This window comes from Hetaerina americana, unplaced genomic scaffold (genome assembly GCF_022747635.1).
Source record: "Hetaerina americana unplaced genomic scaffold, ioHetAmer1.1.p SCAF_12, whole genome shotgun sequence".
Taxonomy (NCBI): domain Eukaryota; kingdom Metazoa; phylum Arthropoda; class Insecta; order Odonata; family Calopterygidae; genus Hetaerina; species Hetaerina americana.
In genome coordinates this window covers 11,284,687-11,305,388 of record NW_027286292.1, presented here as the reverse complement: position 1 = coordinate 11,305,388, position 20,702 = coordinate 11,284,687, and the positions used below count along the sequence as shown (strand labels likewise).

The following is a 20,702-nucleotide window of genomic DNA, read 5'->3' as shown; positions in this document are numbered from 1 at the left end:
TTAAAACTTATTAAAACTAGTTATAACATTACTACATTTATAAATCAAATAACAAATATGATATTTCCAACTGCCATCCAATAATAATTCAATCTGTGATAGCCAAATTATTGGAAAGTGATGTAATTGATAACCTAGCAGCACTGCTTAAAAATGTATTGTAATGTGAGCAACATGGCTCCATACAGGGTATTTCCACTGGAACTAACGTGTTGATGTTCAACATTACCTAATAAATGCCTTGGAGAAAGGTCCTAAAATAGTTCTTCGGAAAAGAGGGGTTACCAAAATTCAAATTGGGTGTAAACTGACCAATAGCACTGTTCACAGTTGAGTAAAATGCAGTGTCTCATTAAAAGGCTTATTACACCATTGAACTGGTCTATTTACGTCTTCGAGGTATTCACTAATAGAGGCATGATCACATTTGGAGAAATCTAAATCAGAGTTGCACTTCTCCTCATGACACAAATTGAAATCAAGAGGGATATTATAATTGATGCCAGAATGTTAACAATAGCTGGCACAAGAGGGACAATATCAGTAGAAGAGGCTACTCAGGATTTATTACAAAAAGTTAAATCAAGTCTTCTGTTATAAGAGTTGAAGGAATTATTAACTTAAAATAGGCACTGGTAATATGTTGTTTCAAGCAGCATTTTCTCTTGCAATGACTGTGATTGGTGTGTACAGTCAGTGTCTAAATCATCACAGTTAAAATTTATAATATTGTAATCACCAAGTAAAATAATGTTAGTGAATTGATTTGAAGTAATTAATTTTTCAATCATGTTGCAATATTTTGTAAAAATTCAGGACTTAAATATGTGGGTAGATTTGTGGTACCAATAAAAATTGCCTTTGTTTCAAAATAAATATGTACAAATAGGGGTTTAATGGATTGTGAATAATTATCTGATTAAATGAAAGAGGAGAATGAATGGCCATCATTACTCGGCCACCCCTCATTTTGTTGCTGGTTAAGTTACTTCTGCCTTTATGTGGAAGAATATAAACCATTAAAACCCAACTCCAAGGATTCAATATTTGGTGAAAGCAAAGCCATGTTTCAATTAACACAATTATATCATATAAAAGAGAGGTAGAACCCATAATTTGACTTTGTCCTCACACCTCCTTACATTGTGGTAATGTGCTCTATGACCAGAGGATGAAGTTGTTAGTTTTTTACTGAACTGATGATTTAGGGGTTAGAGTATAGAGTACCTTTAACAAAATCAGAGTCACCATTACTTTTCCTTTCATTTAGCTGAACCAAGGGTCGTTAATGGTATTGACATTCACAGATTGTTCCATCATTCCTAGACATTAGACATTACTAAACTTATTGTAATTCTTTAAGAGCAACACAGCACCACAAGGACTCATAAGAATAAATTGTGCACAAATACCTTATTTGGAAACTGAAATAACTTAATCTATCACTTCCATTACTTGCCTATAATCAGAATTGCTTTCCTTCTCACTATTGTCACAAATAACTTCAGAAATATTAAACGTTAATACATTGTGCAACTTCATTTGCCTCTTGAAATAACTGTGGAAGATGATAAACTAGTTACTTTAGTGGAGTCACCTGATGATAATCATTGAAATGCGTACATTTCACAATATAAATATCATTTGCCTTCAGCAGAAAGCAATGGGCAGGAAATTGGAGGGATCTTAGTTTGTTCTTGGCCAAGGTGAATGCTTTTTTTTCATTTCCCTTTCATGGAATTCACAAAAAGTGACTCAAATACGAAGTCAGAAATTTAATTCTGTTGCCTGAAGCAATTCCTGTTGGTGTGTATATGCATATGTGTGTATACACACACACACACTCTTACATGAATGAAACCCAGATATACATGCATTCAGTAAAGCATTAAGGCTCCCTATACAAGTGGCCTCAGGCTAGAACAGAATTATAAATTAAGATTATGAAATGGTAGCATTGAACCTAGGACTTCTACAGGTCTAGTCATTAATTTTATGAGGTATCTATTATTCTGCATACAACTTCACATGAACTGCAAATTTCTCTCCACTTTTCCCAGCCATTTTACCTACGTATTCAGTGTAAGTATGCTTTTAACCATTCTGTCTGCTCCCATTTATTTTGTTATATGTATGCTTCTCTACATGTAATAATATTAATAGGAATCTTAGTATTTTTCTCTTAAATTGTTCAAAATCTTTCTGTGATTTTAATTTTCACATAAAACTTTCATAAAATTTGTTGTCTCAGGCGTAACTTTGTGGAATTTGCATAACATATTGAAATGTAATGAAATAATTGACTTTGTAATTCCACACACTTTATTTAAAAACACACGACCCAGGTTTCGACGTTGAACGTCATCATCAGGTCGACGTTGAACGTCATCACCTGATGATGACGTTCAACGTCGAAACCTGGGTCGTGTGTTTTTAAATAAAGTGTGTGGAATTACAAAGTCAATTATTTCATTACATTTCAATATAAAACTTTCATGTTGATATTTCATGAACTTATAATTGAAGATTTTCATGTTGAGTGATATCAGATGATTTATTTTGAATTAAGGTAATTAATTATTATCATGGTGAGGCCATGTAGTAATTATTCCAATTTCTGGAGAGAAAGTTTACGGTAGGGCGGGAAACAGGTGCAACATGCCATGGTCAGTGGCTAAACTGACAAGCAGCATCTGTCCACAGCTGCAATGGATGATCACTGTACAGCCCACAGCCTTGGTCTCCAGATAGCTTCTAGTGTGTGCAAGACCCATCTAGACAATGTGCAAGCAGATTGTCTAGATTTGTCAGGGTTTTATTTTCCTTCAGTTGCACCCACTACCACAGGGATGTAGTTGTGTTGGAGACCTTATTCTTCTGGGTCATTTTGGAAACCTGTCAGTTGCAAACTTCTGCCAAAATTCTTTTGTAGCTTATATTAAATAGTTTAATTCCAATGAATAACTGATCGAAGCACTATTCCACTTGATAAAATTTTTTTTATTTAATGACCAGGTTTCGATGTATTACATCATCATCAGGTAACAAACTGAAGTTGTCTGCAGGCTTAGATACATTTCAGAAGGGGGGAAGAGGATGTGGTAGGAAATGAGGGGGGGGAGGAGAATGGGGAAAAGGGTAAGGGGGGGACATGGGAGACCTTTACAAGAAATAGCGGAAACAGCATTTTGACCTTGTTAAAAAACACAGTACATATAGTCTTAGGGTGCGAAGTGGTCCTCTTGGGTGGATGGACCACTTCGCACCCTAAGACTATATGTACTGTGTTTTTTAACAAGGTCAAAATGCTGTTTCCGCTATTTCTTGTAAAGGTCTCCCATGTCCCCCCCTTACCCTTTTCCCCCATTCTCCTCCCCCCCCCCCTCGTTTCCTACCACATCCTCTTCCCCCCTTCTGAAATGTATGTAAGCCTGCTGACAACTTCAGTTTGTTACCTGATGATGATGTAATACATCGAAACCTGGTCGTAAAATGAAAAATTTTTATCAAGTGGAGAAGTGCTTCGATCAGTTATTCATTATGTTTGACTTCCACCACATCACGCCTGAAGCTACTCAATTTGAGTTTAATTCCAATTGGAAAAATATCCAAAGCAGTGGCTTTGGAATAGTTAAGTCCTGTATTACACCATGCAGCTTCCAGTACTCCTGCTATTTATGCTGACTCTTCTCTCCTATAATACATTTTTTGAGATGTGTACAACTTTTTTTTGCCTTCATTTAGATATCCCTCCTGGAGAATCACTTAAAAATGGAGACCAGCGAGAAAGATAGACTGAAGGTTGAGTTGCACACTGCCAAAGGGTTGTGTGAGGGGCACGCATCAACCATTGCTTCCCTCCATGCTAGAGTCGCACAGGCTGAGGCCCAAATGACTGCAATGTTGATGAAGAAGGCAGAGGCCCAGAGAAGGCTTGAGACAGTGGCTGAAGGCTTTGGGGAGGCCAATGACGTGACTCATTTCAGTGGGCAGCTTCAGAGAATTGCAAAGCTCGGGGAAAAAGGTAAATACCAGTAGCATAATAGTCCACTTGCATCTCATGTGGGACAATTTATAACTATTGATATTAATGTACAATAGTTTGAAATGCCCCATGGATGGAAATTGCTGAGTACATCTAGCATATATTTTTATGAGACTCAATAAAAGGAAATGTCTGTATGGTATTGCCTCACTAAAGAAAAGAGTTTCAGGCTCTGTATTGTCTTGTATGCTTGAATATTATTTTTCTCTATTTGTTACATCAAAAGAGAGGTTGCTTGAATTTCTTCTGCAGTTGTATGGAACCATTATATTGTTAAACACCTGCTGTGTGCAGTATATTCATTCATAAATCATACCTTAAACCAGTCTCAGTTTCCTTACAGGTCGGTTCCCAAAAATCATGTTTTTGAAGATGCAAAAAACTGTTACTTTGCATCATTGCCCAAATTTCTAAGCACTCACAGATTTATCCTTGGTATTTCCAAAAAATCAAACATTTTTCACTTTTACACTCCTGTTACACCACTTCCAGCTTCCCACTCTTTTCATTCCTGAAACAGCTGCTAATTGACTTCATCTTCGCGAGTATTTTGGGTACCACTTCCATGGCAAATTTCATCAACAGTTTCCTCTATCTAATCTTTATCTTAACTTCTGCCCAAATTTATTAATGTCCACTGTGTTTATAAAATATCTCCTCACTTTCGAGGCAACTGCATCCTGATGACTGGTTGAAATAGTGGATCTTTGTCTTAATGGAGAATAATGGTTTCTTACCCTTCGGAGTCATTTCATCAGAGCCAATGAATGACCAACATTTTATAATACACATGCATTGTTTCATGCATGTTTTTGTGCTCCTATCACTTCTGGAATATCTTTCCGTGACCTTTTGAACTGGTCACCCATGAGTCTTTTGGTCTACCTCTTCCTGTATACTGTTTAATTTTCTCTGGTTGGTGACACAACTTAATTACATATAATGTATCTCCTTTATAAGAGTTGATAGCTTATGTATCCATTCTAAAATCTCATATCACCTTCCCGTTACTCAAATTGCCTATAAATTTTTTACTGAAAAGACGTCCCGTTCTCCACACTTCATTTAGTTGACATTAATGCTCCTTCCGACATACTCAGGTTTCACTTTCAATAATATGGGGAGGAGTACAATTTTTTATTCTGCCCTTGGTGCTAATTTAGACTTACATTAATTTTTTATAACCTCCAGACACAATCCACAAATTTTCTCTTGGTTTTTGCACCCCTTATAATATAGACATCTGACATACATGCATGCATTCTGCCAAGCTTGCAAAATAAAATGAGTAAAATTATAAAATGTCACAGTTTAGCATACTATAATTATCATTGCAGACAGATAAAGGAGCATTGATGTCACCCTGAAAAATATTGGATTCAGACTGATGATAGAGTGAAATGGCTAGGCCATGCCGTATGGCAGGTGGCCACATGAACCATTAGGGGAATGTATTGGGTTCCAGTCCTTGTCTCCCAATGGAACATTATTCCACAATTAATCCATTCATCTTCAGAAAATTGTTAATTCTAAATGCTCAACTCTGTTTTAAAACATTACTTTTAGCTCGTATGGTGCTGAAGGAGTACCAGCACCAAGGAGACAATGCTTCAACTGGTCAAGCAGGAATATCAGGCACACTGATTGCTCAACTGGTAGAAGAGCTTTGCGTTGAAGGAGATAGACTTTCAGAGGAGGCTCGTAAGGAGCGAGAGGACCTTCAGTTACAGGTAGGTTTGAAATTTATAATTTGAAAATTGATGAAGCTCATAATGTCACTACCATAGCAGCATGCTCTATGAAATAATGGCATAAATTAAAATATGATCAATCTCCTGTCCTATTTAGTGGTCCTAGCAATTTAGATTTTGCTTCATAATGATCAGAGCAATCAACTTGTTATTGCATGGAAAGGTTAGTGCTTTATCTACCACCGTTTGCTGAAAATCTTGCTCTTTGACAATTTAGGGTGTTCAATTACCATATTTCTTGATTTATAACACACCTTTTTGCTCCAAAGAGTGCTGTACAATTAGCCTGTGTATAATGGGCTGGGGGTACACGGGTATAAGTTCTAACTATAAGCGCAAACCTCTTCACTGGAAAAATACTTAATATTAAGTATTTTTTCCCACACCAGGCATGGAAAATGGCTGTCTTTATTACAAATTTTGATAATGTCACTAATTTGATTCTGTGGTGAGTGATAGAGTTTAAATATTTTGTTGGAAGAATTTCCTAAAAAAATTTCCTCATAAAATCGTAAATTTATGCAATGCAGCGCGTTTAGTTTCGTCTCACATGTTGTGTTGCCACGAAACCCAGTATGAATTGTGGATGTCGCTCCTCTGTTAATACATACATACATTGTATCTCTCGTGATAAACTGGAAGTTACAGGCATTCAATTACATCAGCTGTATTAAGTAGTATGGGTATCGTAAAGGCATAGAAAACTGTTTTTTTTAAATACAAATTTCGATAATATCAAAGTAATAGCTGAAACTAAGCGTTATGTAAAAAGTTATGATGAAAATAACCTCATGGGATTATAAGAGAGAAGATTTTTGTACAGTATTGCATTTAAACTTGAATTTGTGAATCATGCTTCTGAACATGGAAACAAGGCAGCTGAAAGACATTTTGGGCCACCTCCAACTGAAAAGATGCTACTAGAATAGAGGGAGTAGAAGGTGGATTTAGTAAATACAGATATGAGTAAAACAATTTATGTTCATGTGCTCCAAAATAGGTAAAGTTTCCATTGAAACTTGAATACGTGAAAGAAAGGTTATGAGGCACCTACTCATGACATTTTGTTAATGGGAAGAATAAAACATTCCTCTATTCCTAGTGTTTGTGATTGAAAAAGTCCCAGCAGAAAGTTAAAATTAGACATCATAATGTCTTTTTAACAATATGAAATGGGCAACGTTCTACATCGAAGTAAAGATGACATTGCATTTGAGGAACATGACAACTCTGGTGAAAATAATTGGGAAACAATGGCGCCATGATGAGTTACCATTGTTGCCCGATTGTTTTCTGTTACCAATAAAACAGATGCATAATAAATAGTTGTCCTTATAATAGCATGGCTTATTCCCATGACCTTCATTTGGATGCACACGAGCTCACAGTGGATGTTTCTAAAGTAGTAGCTTTTTCCTCTCTTTATCACTTCCGTGTTCATTTTCAGTTTGTTTGAGAAACATTTATAATTGCATGTAATAATTAAGGAATACATTTTAAACCTGTGCAAATGATGTACACATGGGATATGAATTAAATACACCTTATTTAAGACATAGGATTAAAGTGCTTGCTACTGAAAGTATATATACTTGGATGAAATTCAATATTCCATTCATTTATATCAAATGTCATTATTTTCCAGTAGCATATTTGATTTATTTATTTCCAGGAAGAATTTGTTTAACCTTGTGGTAAAGAAAGTGTTGCAAAGCTGAATAATCATGATTTGGAAATGCCATCCTCACACATTGGGTATTTTCCAGGTGTAACATTATATTTTGTATTGACTTAATACATTCAATCTAAATTAGGTGAAATTACTGTAATTTCAGGTATGATGATGTCCTTGTCCTTTTTATTTATTTATTATGCACCCTGCAAGCCACCGATAGGGTGTTTGGCAGGGGGTGAATACACACCAGACTAATTTTTACCTGAACATGACCCTACCACGGTTGGACAATGTTATTTTGATCCCCTATCTTTTGTGGAAAAAATGGCAGCTTAAATCTATCTGTTAAACATAATCTCTCTAATTTCATTGACATGATCTCTCCTATCGTAGTGCAATGGGGGTAATAATACATTTTCAGTATCACTTCTAAAGAGTGTGGGTCGCTGTAGCCCAGGGGGTAGAGCATTGGACTGCTGGCCGGACCTGGGTTCGATTCCCGGGCAAGGCACTCTGGGCTCCTGCTGCTTCACTCGAGCTATGTGATTTTTCGGGTGCCAGATCTTCCTGGGAAACCATAACTGGAACAGGTAAAGGAGCTGCCCCTTCTACCCTAATGTGTGAATTTCACATGCCGTCAGGCTTAGTACTGGGTGAACTCTGCCATCACCTACCAAACCAACCTTCGGGTTGATTACTGTGTTTATGGTTTTCTAAAGAGACTCCCTTCCAAGTCATGCAAGAGCTTCAATCTATAATATAACCTTCGCCCTGTGAGTGAATCCCAGCCTAGCGGCTCTAATATTTTGGATACACTACTAAGTTTATCATAGCAACGTTTTAAAAATCTAGCTCCTCCATGCTACAAGCAATCCAATTTGGCAATTAGTCCAACTTTGTGAGGATCCCATATACTTGCACCATATTCTAAATGAGGCCTTACCAGTGACAGATAACATTTCTCTTTGACTTTTTCATCACATTTACCTAGTGCTTTTCTAATAAATCCTAATTTATTGTTAGCTTGTTCGCATATTCCCCACATGTGTTTAACCCAGGGGAGATCGTGAGTGAGGGTAACGTCTAGGTATTTAATTGAGTCTGCACATTCCATTTCGATGTTCCCAATGCACTTTCCAGGAAAAATTTGCAGCATAATGGAGAAGAAGAGGTGGTCAAGTGCAATGTCATTTAATGCTAGAAAGGACTCTGCTCTAGTTTGGCTGAGAATGATGATGGGAGTAAAAGGGTTTTTAACGGCCAAAAACAGCTTGCTATCAATATTCAGTGTGAAGAGTTGAAACTGTCTATTCACTTCCTTGTCCTTTAATCTTGACATTTTATTCATGCATAAGGTTGAAGCTGCAGATAAACAGCTTCGATCAACTCGTGCCTTCCTGGAGGAGCAGGCAGTGGAGAGGGAGCAAGAGAGGGAGGAGTTTCAGCGAGAACTGCATTGTCTTCAGGAAGCTTTGGAGGGTAGGGAGCGGGAGAAGATGGACCGTGAGAGGATTGTCAAAGAGGTACATGCTTCTCATCCCTTGCTCTTTTGAAATTGCTCACAGCAAGTGCTAATATGAAGGATTTCAGACTCTAAACAATTTCTATCTCTCAATTTCTTGCCTTGTTTAAGATCTCTATTTATTTTAGTTGTTTAACAGATTACTAAGGGAGGTTATTTTGAGGGGGTTTAGTAAAAAAGTTTCAAAGCACTGAACTCTTAACACTCCAATTTGAGGACAAAATTCTGGGCCACTTTACAAAAAACGAGTGGTAAAAAGATGTTCAGGTTTTTTTAAGGGGTAACAACTCTAATTGGTATAAGTCATTTAAGGAGTGGTTTTTACTGACATAAAAAATTGATTTAATGCATTTATATTTATGTTTGTCATTTCATGTAATTTTCAAATTTTGGAACATAAGCATTAATCTATCAGAGGAATTCTGTTTGTTTAATACAAAGTCTTTAAATAGCAAGCTCCCTATTTCTGAGGCATGGACAGTTGTGAATAATATTGAGGGAATTCAATCAGCTGTCTCAATTGAGGTAGGAGCATTCAAGAAAATCTTTTTCTTGTATTGTAACCTACAAATATTCGTGAGGGTCAGCCATCCTTGAGTGTGGACTTGCGGAGAGTTACTATGCATTTATTTTTAGATAGTAAAATCTTAAATCAAAAGTACTAAGCTAAAGTAATTTATCATATAATTCCAAGCAAAAATTTTATTAAAAAATAATCGAATTATTCCATTGGAACAAAAGTGGACCCGTTTTAAAAGAATTTTAGGAAAAATCCTTTCATGTATACATAGGAGCTTAAAAAAATATTCCAAATCTGATACCAAACTCTTCCCTAGACTTTTTATTCAAGTTTGGCATAGGTATAAGTTTTTTGGTTCTCAAATAATTACAAGAATTTCTATAAATAGTAATCTTCGAAATTAATTGGTTACATAATATGAGTCATGAAGTGAACAAGTGTTTACTAATTCCTAAAAGGTGTAGTGCATGAAGTTTAGATGTTGATTATGGTGTTTTCTTAAGTTATTTTTTGGCTTATAGTTCCACTCATGAGTAAATCTTTAAAAGGTTATATAGTCATTGAAATCTTTTTGAGCTCCATATTTTATGAAGGTTAGATGCGTTTTTATGTATGAAACATCATTCACCATTTTTCTTGTTGGTTTTTGAAAAAACAAACTTCCTTTTGATTAAAACATTATGCTTGAAAGTGCATTCCAGTTTCTAAGTATAGGGAATTTCCTGAGTGAATCTTGGTTGTGTTACCAGAATTAAGTGGTAAAATTAATACATGTTAATGAAATTAAATAATGCTGTCTGGTGCCTGCTGTTATATTAAGTGATTGAGTTCACTTAGTATGGTCCCTTTTCTGTGATGATCAGTTTCTATCCCACTGCCCATTGCATTAGCAATGAGTTCTTTTTTAGTGGTTACAAAGCTTGTAGAAGTGGGAAAAAACTTGCTGATCTGTATATAAAACTAATCTGTGATAGACTTGTTTTTTTGTATTGATGCCCTATGTACTTATTTTAAAGTATATTACTTTTTTCATATGGTTTTAACTAATTATTTATTTTTATGAATTTTAGTGTCCAGTATTCGTCGCAGTATTTTTGTGATAAAGGAAGTTGTTTTTTATATGTGATTTAATATTTGCACTCAAATTGGGTGTTGGGTTGTGACTGGTATTTTTTCACTTCAGTTCTTATACAGTATTGGCACAAATTTTGGTTTTGCAATTGCTTTTTGCTTTCACATTGGTTGGTAGTTCAGAAATGTTTTGGTGTAGTTAGAATTTTTGATGAATTTCTGTGCCTTTTTGAATTTTTCTTTTTTGTGAAGGAGTGATTTTATTATGCTCAGGTTTTTCACACACATGCAGTATTTTATAATGTAATTTTAAATGTCAATGTTAGTAGTATTTTCCAGTTATCAAAAGTTTAACATGTATGTGTTACTCCAGTTAATACAGTTATTGTGAACTACAGGGATCGCCTATGGATTCTATTTGTGCTATCCACATTTTAAAGAAACCTTCCCTGGATGAGTAAAATTGATAAACACTCATCCAGCATCCTTTTTTCTTTCTCAAAATAAATGGCACTGAGCAAATAAATTAATCCCCTGGAATTGGGAGTGGCCAACCCAAGGATAGGAGCCTGGCAAAATGACTAAAAGGTCATTTTTCCCGTTAAAGCTATTTCAGAAGAAGAAATCCTGGCAGCCTTTTATATCAAAACCAATTAACCCCAAAAAGGAAATTTAATTGTCAAAAATCATAATTTGGCAGAAATAATGAATTGGCAACAGTTAATGAGATATTTTGAGAAAACTTTTTTGTATTGGAGTATACGTGTATGTCACCAGTAGTAACATAATTTATAAATTAATGGTGAGTTACGCCAGCAGTAACTTGAATGTATATTATGTATAAAATCCATTGCCTTAAGATGTCTAAGAACTGGTGTATTTTGAATTTTAAAGATAGACCTTGTATATTGCACATAAACTTTAAATTGTGCATATTTTGCAGTAGCTGTTTGACTGGAGACTTGGTAAATGACATTTTTATATAAATATGTCTATCATTGAAATCAAGTCTGAAGGATAATTACTCAAATGAGTTTTCATATTTTTCTCTTTTCTTACTCTGAAAAATCTCTTCTTTTTCGTAACATTTCCTCATGGTTTGCTCACATTAACTCTCATCAACTTTTCCCCTTCTTTTTTTTATCTCCTCCTATTTTTCGATGAATTTCCAATAATCTTTCCAATTGGGGATGCAAAACATTATAATCCATTAATTGTATGTTATTGCACACTCTCTCTGGCTTTCTTTTCCTGCTCTCCTGAACACTTCCTTTTAAGGAAAAACAACGGCAGCACCAGAAAGAAGGTCAAGATACAGACCCTTCATCGAGGGCCACAGTGAGTTTTCTCTTGTTTTTGAAGAATGCTACGTTCTTACTCCCTGAAAAATACTGCTATCATATCTGTTTGCTTAATTTTATTGATAATGATGTAATTGAAGGATGTCCTTTTTTAGATTCAAATCAATCGGGATCACAAATCGATTATTTTGCAACAGTTTTGAGTCTGTGTACAAAATATTTTTGGCATTTGAACATGCTTACTCATTCTTACTTTTTTGTTTTTCATTTAATAACTTTAATTTACCCAGTACTTTTTGTTGTGCACTTTTATAGACAAAATAACACTGAATAACTCTAGTTGTTCATACTGTTTTGCATTTTGTGTTATCCATTGTTTTCATGCAGCTTTTATTGCGTAGTAATTTGTTGAATATATGTGAATTTAATGGTAATAATATTGTTGGCCTTTGTAGTCTGTATGTAAAAAGCAGTAATAAATGCATGAAGCTACTATTTGGAGCACAAATCAATTTCATTGTTGATAGTACATTGGAGTAATACAATGGGAACCCATTCTAATGTGGTCTACTATTCAACAGCTGTGAGATCAACAACTTATATCATGGCATATCATATATGAGAATATTTGAAGATAAAATATTTTACCAGTTATGAAATTATAGCAGACAGCATGTGGCCATTCATTCCCTTATTAACTTGAAAAAATAAATTAAAAATAGAGAGGTGGATGGGGAAGAGAAATTTCAAAAAGTGCAGTATTTTATTCTAATATTTATTTGTGTGGTACAGTGTTCAATATAAAAAAGCAGCAGATTAGTATTTATGGTAGAGATAATAGGTGATATTAGAGATGAGAGTAATCATAGTTTTTCGGAGTTAGAGAAGGGAATGCATTGTGAGAATGTAGCACATTTTGCATATCACATGGCAACAATGTGAACTTGTTAAGTATCGGAGAGAAATCAAGAGGGTTATGCGTATTAACTTTTTTGAGGCTCTTGACAGTAATAGATGAGTATTTGGGCAGTAGGTTGGCTTTATGATGTTTGATGTGATAGGAAAAAGAGCTTTTGGGGTGGTTTTAAGAAATGGTATGCCAAGGAAGTAGGTAGTACAGTACAAGTACAGTACAGTTGGAGATATTGTTGAGATTGTTATTGCCAATAAGATTTGTCTTAACCCTAAACAATTTTAATAGTTGTGTCAATATATTCTCAATAATTAACAGTATATCTTCAAGATGATAGAGTCACTATTACTTTTATGACATTTAATTTTTAAATAAATCTGCTTATGTTTCTGTCTATGACTCACTAGCCAAATGATCTCCTGTAACCAAGTTATAATGGTATCCCATTGTATTTTTCCATGGAAAATCTTAAAGCACCTGTGTATATAAAATATTTTCAGCACTAAACACTTATCAACTGTGAATTTTGGTGATGGATGTAGCCCCTTTTCTGTATCTTGCAAGGTGAATTTCTTGTGGATCTCTCTTACTTTGAATGTTTTTGTATGTATTTTTTTAAATGACATATTTGATCACTATGGTTATTTGAAGTGAAATTTACTCTACTCAGGTTCACTTTCCATGACAGTTGTTCAATAAAGAGTGAATATATATATTTTTTATTTTCTTAATTCATTGTGCAAAAAAATTAATTTATTATTGTTAGCTTAATGTATAATATTTTTGTGGTAAAAATATCATTGATTTGACCAGTATTGCATCAGCAACCATGGCAAGTTGAAACATGTTTAGTTCTCAAACACCTGCTTCTGATGATGGAAAACTCTTTCCATAAAGGCGTTTCTTCACAATGGGGAACAGACAAAAGTCACATAGGGGTCGAATTGTCACAATCTGTCTGAGTGGTAGGAAGGGTAAGGAACACGTATTACATTGATTTGATTTTCCAGAGATAATTGTAATGTTACAGGAGGATTTATGGAACCCACCCCATAAAAAAATGCCTCAACCTGCATCTTTTCTGTTATCAACTGATGCTCTGATTCTGATGTCAATGTGGATGGCACCCAATGAAATTTTCATAATTTTTTATTTTACATTTAAGGTAACTGGATGATCTTCTCTCACAATGACAACGGCTGTGTGTATGTATTTACATGAGAGTGACTGGAGTTCTAGGTTTACTTTTAAGAAATTGCTACCCCACTTTAAATTATTTAAATCATCTTGTAGATGTTCAATGAGGAAGAGCAGACTCTTTGTAACCCTCCTGTAGTATTAATTAGCCCTTAGCTGATGATTGATTTAGGTAAAAGCAATAGAGTAAAACCCCTTATTTCCACTTTCCTAGGGATCCCAGAGAAAGAATAAAATGTGGGAAAATTCAAATTGCAGGAAAAGAAAAATTTCTCTTTTTATATGCTTAATTACTGAGTTTTTGTCTGTAGTATCATTGTCATTATGAATAACTTCAACTGAAATTTCTTCATCACAATTAACCTAAAATCCTGCCTTCCTAAAGCAATTATATATTGTAGACTCCTTAAATTGCTTCCAAGCCTTGGTGATATGCAGTATGAAGCATCCAGTACATTCAATTTGATTGTCTTTATATTCCTACCACAGCAATGTGGAGGAATAAGATTCTGTACAATTATTATTCGATAATCCACCTTAAATGAGTGTATTATACTTAAATCCAGTGGTAAGAGCTGACTTTGTAGGAATAAAGTGTAGCTGTACATTTCTCAAGTGTACATCCAGTGGATGGATAGGCTGGACACTGATCAATAGACAGCAGAATTTTCATGTTCTGAGACCCCACTTTACCATCCAATGCATAAAGCTCATCCTCAGATATCTCTAAGGTTACTCATGATTTGGAATTTGCTGTATATTTAGTGGGCAACGTTTTCACATATTTAGGCTCAGATGAACCTAGGACTCTTTGTGTTATCAGCCACTAGTGGCTAAAGCTTTTCACTTTCATTTGCATTTGTGACTGATAAAACATACTTTCTTTTAATAGTCTCAGCTTCCCTTCATGACATTGTAGCACGGTATATTTGCTAGCAGCACATTAAAACATAACCCTGTCTCGTCGGCATTGAAACATCTCTTGGGCTATAGCCTTCAAGAAGTTTATTCAATTCTTACAACTTTCTCTGAGCTGCACTCTTGACGTCAAACCACTATCTTTTATAATTCTTCATGCTTGGAATTTTTGACATATTTTCTAATTTTAAACAAATGTCTGCACCGGTATTTCATCTTTCAGAATCAAATCACAATTTTTCTCTATTTTATTCAGTGTAGAGGTCTGCAATTGTAGATTTTTTGCTAGATCAATGAAAATTCCATTATGAGAATCAACTTGCTCCAGAATTTTCAACTTGTCTTTTAAAGAAAATGTTGTTTTTCTCCTCGTCTTTCCATTGTCAAGCAGGATAAAATCAGCACTCTTGTGTGGTCGAGAAAAAGTTAACACACGAGATTCTCAGGTACCTTGCCATCCGACTGGTGCAAACAGTTGTCCTACATCAAAATAGTATGAAGAAAATAAAATTATATTTGATTCAGTGTAGGTTTAAAGCCATAAAGCTAAAATAAAGTTTTAATTCTTTTTAATATCCAGGAACCCATGACTGTTATATCTGTTGCATCGAGGCAGTATAAATGATCCCAGTTTTCAGTCACCAGTTCTTGTGTTTTTCAAGGTTAATCATGTCTGGGTCAAAGTTATTCCTCACATTTTCAATTTATGTGTGATATGATTAGCCTTCCTCAGGTTTTATTACCATGCATAAATTATGTAGCTAATTCCTGGTCATACAATGTACTCATTTCATTGCACAAATCTTTTCCTGGCTGACTGAGATTACTAGTTCAACTAATGCACATTTCCATCATTAGTGTCCATTATATTTAAATTCTTTGCTAAAACTGTACACATTGCTCCCCTAATCCATCTCATTTAGGTGTATGTATATGAAACAAAGTCAATAAATTGCTTTTATAAAAGCTGATGTACATGAGTAACTGTTTAAAATGTGATTTTTTTAATCTAGCGCATAGCAATGCAAATAGTGGGAAACTTACAATGAAATTGTGTAAATAGGGGGTAAACCACATGCGTACGAGTAGGAATATTAGGAAATTGAGCAGGACTTGATAAAAATGTTGTAAGCTGCGGGAAAACATAATTCTGATAGTGAAAATATGTAGTTTCACTGTATGTCAATGGATCACTGTGTGTTACCTTAATAACAAAGGTGAATGAACATGTTTCAACTTGCAACCGTTTATGCTGTTACGATTTTGTGGTGAACCAAATGAAACTTACGCCACATACATATTTAGCTAACAATATAACATAAAATACAATTTTTGCATGATAAATTATGAGTGTAGAAACTTTATAATCTTTCTTTATTGAAAAATTTTCACATCTGATTAATGGGAGTCCTTATAATAATGGAAGGCTTTGCCATTTGACTTATAACCAACCACCTACTTTCCTTTTCTGTAAACTATACATCTCTGACCAAACTTGGGAACTTCCCCCTTGAATTTTTCATAAATTGTTTTTTTCTGAGGCTGAAAGTATGACTATATTTCTTGTAAAGGATGCATGCTTTTGTTGTAGAAAGATCAAAGAGATGAGAAAGTATTTCCTTGATTCCTGTATCGAGGAATTATGTCACCTATGGCCATATTTCAGAAATCTACATAGATCTCTGTTTAGGTTTTACATTAAATTACAAAATAAAATAATCAAAAACTGATAAATAAACACATTTTAAACAAAAAAATTTTCTGTTTTAGAAAATTATTTATTGCGTAAAATATTAAAATAATGCATAGAGATGTGCATTGCTTCTTAAGTAATATCAAAATTACTAAGAATTAATGTAACTTTCTTTGTTTTCTATGGTTCTAAGGCATTAATTGCTAATGCAACTGAAACCTATGTCTTAGCAGCTAATCTAGGCATTGGATAGAAATTCAATGGACCACACTGCATTTTTCTGCACCATTGATCATAAATGGCTCATTATAACTAAATGTGATTAGACCTTTCACCACTAGTACCCTTTCTATAAAATTTGCTTTTCTATATACCCACAAATTTAGATTAGATTCACTTCCAGTTAAAAAAGTTTGAGAGCTATAACTGTCTTTAAAATTTTTAAGAATAAATGCAGCCTTAAATTTAACATTTTCTCTTTCATTTTATATGTGGTTATGATCTAAGTCTTGGTATCCTACGTAAGTATTATCTGCTTTTTGTACTACCTAAGTCAATTTTTTACTAAATTTGTCCTCATAACCAGTTTCATTTATTTTCTTTGCATTTTTTCTAAAATACATTTGTGTTATTTTGTATCTGCTATCTCTCAAGCAGTGGTTCAGTGGTGCACCCTGTGCTTTATGTATGTCAGAACTGTGCAGTATGAATTATGTTCACTTAAAATATTAATTTTTAATAAAATACTCCAAAGTTCAATAAACCGATTCCTGATTATGTGTTGCCGTAAATTTTGCAAATATTTTGGAAATGGCCAATGTATATAGCGTGCACCTCCAAATTTTATGTATATTACAAACAATAAATATATTTTGTGTACATACAATAAAGTCCTGAAAAAAACTCCATTCTTGCTTGAATGTACTTGGCTTTTACTAGAGTGGTCATCATCAAATGGTTGTGTCTATATTTTATGAATGGCCATTATGTTAAAATGTTATATCCTGACGCTGACTTTTGGTGGCAGGCTTGTGCATGTGCTGATAGAAATTTTTTTCTTTTGTTTGTAGTAACCAAAATTTATTTGAGTGCATAAATTCTTGTGATTGCAGAATTAATTCAAATTGTCTAAATTTGTTTTAATTTATAATTAAATACATATTAATGTATGAATTATGTAAAAATTTCTTTTAAAAATGTAGGTGGAAAGTTTAGAGCAGCATTCCAAGGATTTAACTCAATTACTGCAAGAGACTTCCACAAAGAAAGCAGAACTGGAAGTTGAATTGAAAGCTGCTGTGGATAAGGTAATTATACCTTATATATGTATATGGCTTAATCTCTTATTTTTGTCCTTAATTCCCCCTCATTGGGCTGGCTTGTTTGATTTCATAGCATGAAATATTTGCAAAAGTTAAGCTATCTCATCCTGAGTAATTGGTATTTACCATGTATTTAATTTTAACATTTATTTAATTACATTCTCAGAAATTTTGGCCTAACATACAATTTAATTTATGCTTATTTGTCTTATTCACGGTGTTTACAGATATGGGACTTGCGCGAGATAATCCGAGAGTTGGAAGGGCAAGTGGAAGGCAGTTTGCTGCTGGAAAAGGATCTTCGAGCAAAGAATGAGATGCTTGCTTCTGACATGGCTCTTCAGAGCAAAAAATTGAATGACCTGATAGAAGAAGTAAGAAAATTTTTCATGCTTTTTTTGTGAAAATCCTAAAAAATAGCTCACCATTTCAATCCATTTACGTCCCCAAATGAAAGTACTACATATTTAAAATTTAGTGGTAACAGTAATGAAGCCTCTTGAAACTCTGCTTAACCTTGATTCATTTCTATTTTATTCAAAATCAATTAGATTATCATATCCCGCTTTTCCTACATCCACTCCAAGGGACTTTGCTCCCAGAGCAATAAAAATTGTTTATTGTTACATCCCTTCTTGCTTCCTATTTCTTCATTTTTTCCATTGTATTCTCATCTTTTGTTTGAATATATGTGAGTATACCATTCTGGATTTAAATAGATTCATCACTTTTTTCCAATCACGAACAAAGAGTAATGCCTTCTTTGAGTGTGGGGTAAATAAACAAACAAATATTGGATGAATTCCGTCAATGGATTAACAAAATTTGTATCATTATTTAAGCTTTGTAAGCTTTTATTGGGACAAAATAAAATGTCTAACTCACAGATAATGTTTTTAAAAATGTCTTTCTTACTTTTGCAGACAATTACCGTATTTTTTCTTGTTTATCATAAACTCATGCTTTTTCATTCCCCCTCCATACCTGCCAGCATCCCTGTCAGGGCATCTTTATCTTCTGCTGTTAACTCTCTGTGATGCTCTATGTATGGACCATAAGACTACATTTTTAAAAGCTTTCAAATTATTCAGCACTTCTAGCTTAGAAGAGGGATTGTTAAATTCTTCTTAAAACCTTTCGGTGTTTTTTTTCTTATGTAAATCTCAAATAATCAGTTACAGGGCGTTATTTTATGAAAGTTTTACCAGTAATCTTACCTTTTTTCTTACCCCGCTTTCCCCAATTGTATTGTGTTTGGCCCTGAGAATTTAGTCTCCACAATATTCATCATCAACAACAATATCTTCTTCTATGCATATTGTGGTGTATATTTCAGTTCAATCAATTATGCTTGAAGTACTCCGACCTTTTCACTGTACATTGTTTTCATTATAAATTTCACCTTTGCCATTCAGAATGGTGTTTACAATTGGTATGCATTCATCAAAGTTGTGTATTATAGTTAGTTGTGTATGTTATTTCAAATTTTTTTTGGTCAATGTTATGCTTCACCTCTTTCATACAGATTCCTTGTCCATTCATGTATCTTTTTCCCTTTCAAATGTTTTTATTTCTCTATATTTTGTAGTGGTTTTTCCATCCTTCAGTTCTTGAATTTTGTTCCTTTGTCTCTCTTCTATCAAGGCAAATCACTTAATCTATGTTTTAAATATTGTGAATTCTAAAAAGTTCTTTAATTTTCATTAAGAGACAATATAATATATTAAAATAATACTTGTGCATAGGAATCTGAATGAACCAAATCATCAATTTTTGCTCATTGGTCTATGTAAAAAAATTGGTATTTTGGACCCTCCATTAAACAAAACTCTAACCAGACTTATTCATTATTGAAAATATCATTACTATTTTAGATAGCCCATTCATATCATAGTAGGTTCATCCAAGTTTGGAAAGTATGGGGTGGTATATCCTGTGGAGTAATGGATTCTATGACTGCCAAAATTTGAGACTTTGAAACTCTGTTGATAAATACGAGTTGCCATATCAAAGCTTCTACGCCTCAATTTTGATCTGCCATCATGTCATCCAAACTGTAATATCATCCTCTTCCACTTCTTGTGTTTTCAGAGTTCTCCCTTCCTTGCCTATATTTGCTTTCTTTTTGGGTATATTCAAGTCCCAGTGACAACGCTTTGAATGGCCTCTACTCTGTGCTCTAAATTTTGTTCTCAAAGACAGTTTCAAAGGCATACTGGGTTCTACTGCATTGCATATTATTTTTGAAAATATATGTAGAATTAAAAAAACGATTTTAGATGTGATAGCAAAATACATTCCAATATCCTTCAGGTATGGGTAAGTAATGTCTCTCCCATTAATCAAGTTACAGAAATTATTTCAATATTTGTTTAAGCATCTTTAAATATTATGTTCATATGCTTTAACCCCCTATCATTGCACATACAAAAGGTATATAACATAAACTCTGTATTTACAGTTGGAGTCACTGAGAAGTAGCCTTGGATATAATATCCCAGGAGAATTGGAAACTGAAGGTCATACAGCTCTCTTGGAAAAAGCACTGAGAAAGCATTGCCTCCAGGTGGAGCAAGCCAAGTCTCTCGGACCATCTCTGAAAGATTTAACCTACAAGGTTGGATTTATCACTTAATTTCATGTTTTATGTCAGTTACAATGAAGTAAACTCTTAATTGCTCATGCTAATGGATGAACGATAAAGCACAGATAATAAAAAAACATGGATTACCAAAGTTGCAGAAAATATGGTCGTAATATAAAAAAATATAAAT

At 34.1% G+C, this 20,702-nt stretch overlaps 1 protein-coding gene across 1 annotated transcript in view; it reads left to right on the top strand.

Annotated features, from left to right (window-relative positions):
* The window catches only part of LOC139685687 (rootletin-like), a 114,398-nt gene that overhangs the window by 52,651 nt on the left and 41,045 nt on the right, over positions 1-20,702 (top strand). Inside the window, exons 22-28 of the mRNA XM_071582674.1 lie at positions 3,745-4,024; positions 5,612-5,775; positions 8,827-8,994; positions 11,863-11,922; positions 17,809-17,913; positions 18,156-18,302; positions 20,390-20,545. Coding sequence (XP_071438775.1) covers positions 3,745-4,024; positions 5,612-5,775; positions 8,827-8,994; positions 11,863-11,922; positions 17,809-17,913; positions 18,156-18,302; positions 20,390-20,545 — 1,080 coding nt within the window. The remainder of the gene's footprint in view (positions 1-3,744; positions 4,025-5,611; positions 5,776-8,826; positions 8,995-11,862; positions 11,923-17,808; positions 17,914-18,155; positions 18,303-20,389; positions 20,546-20,702) is intronic.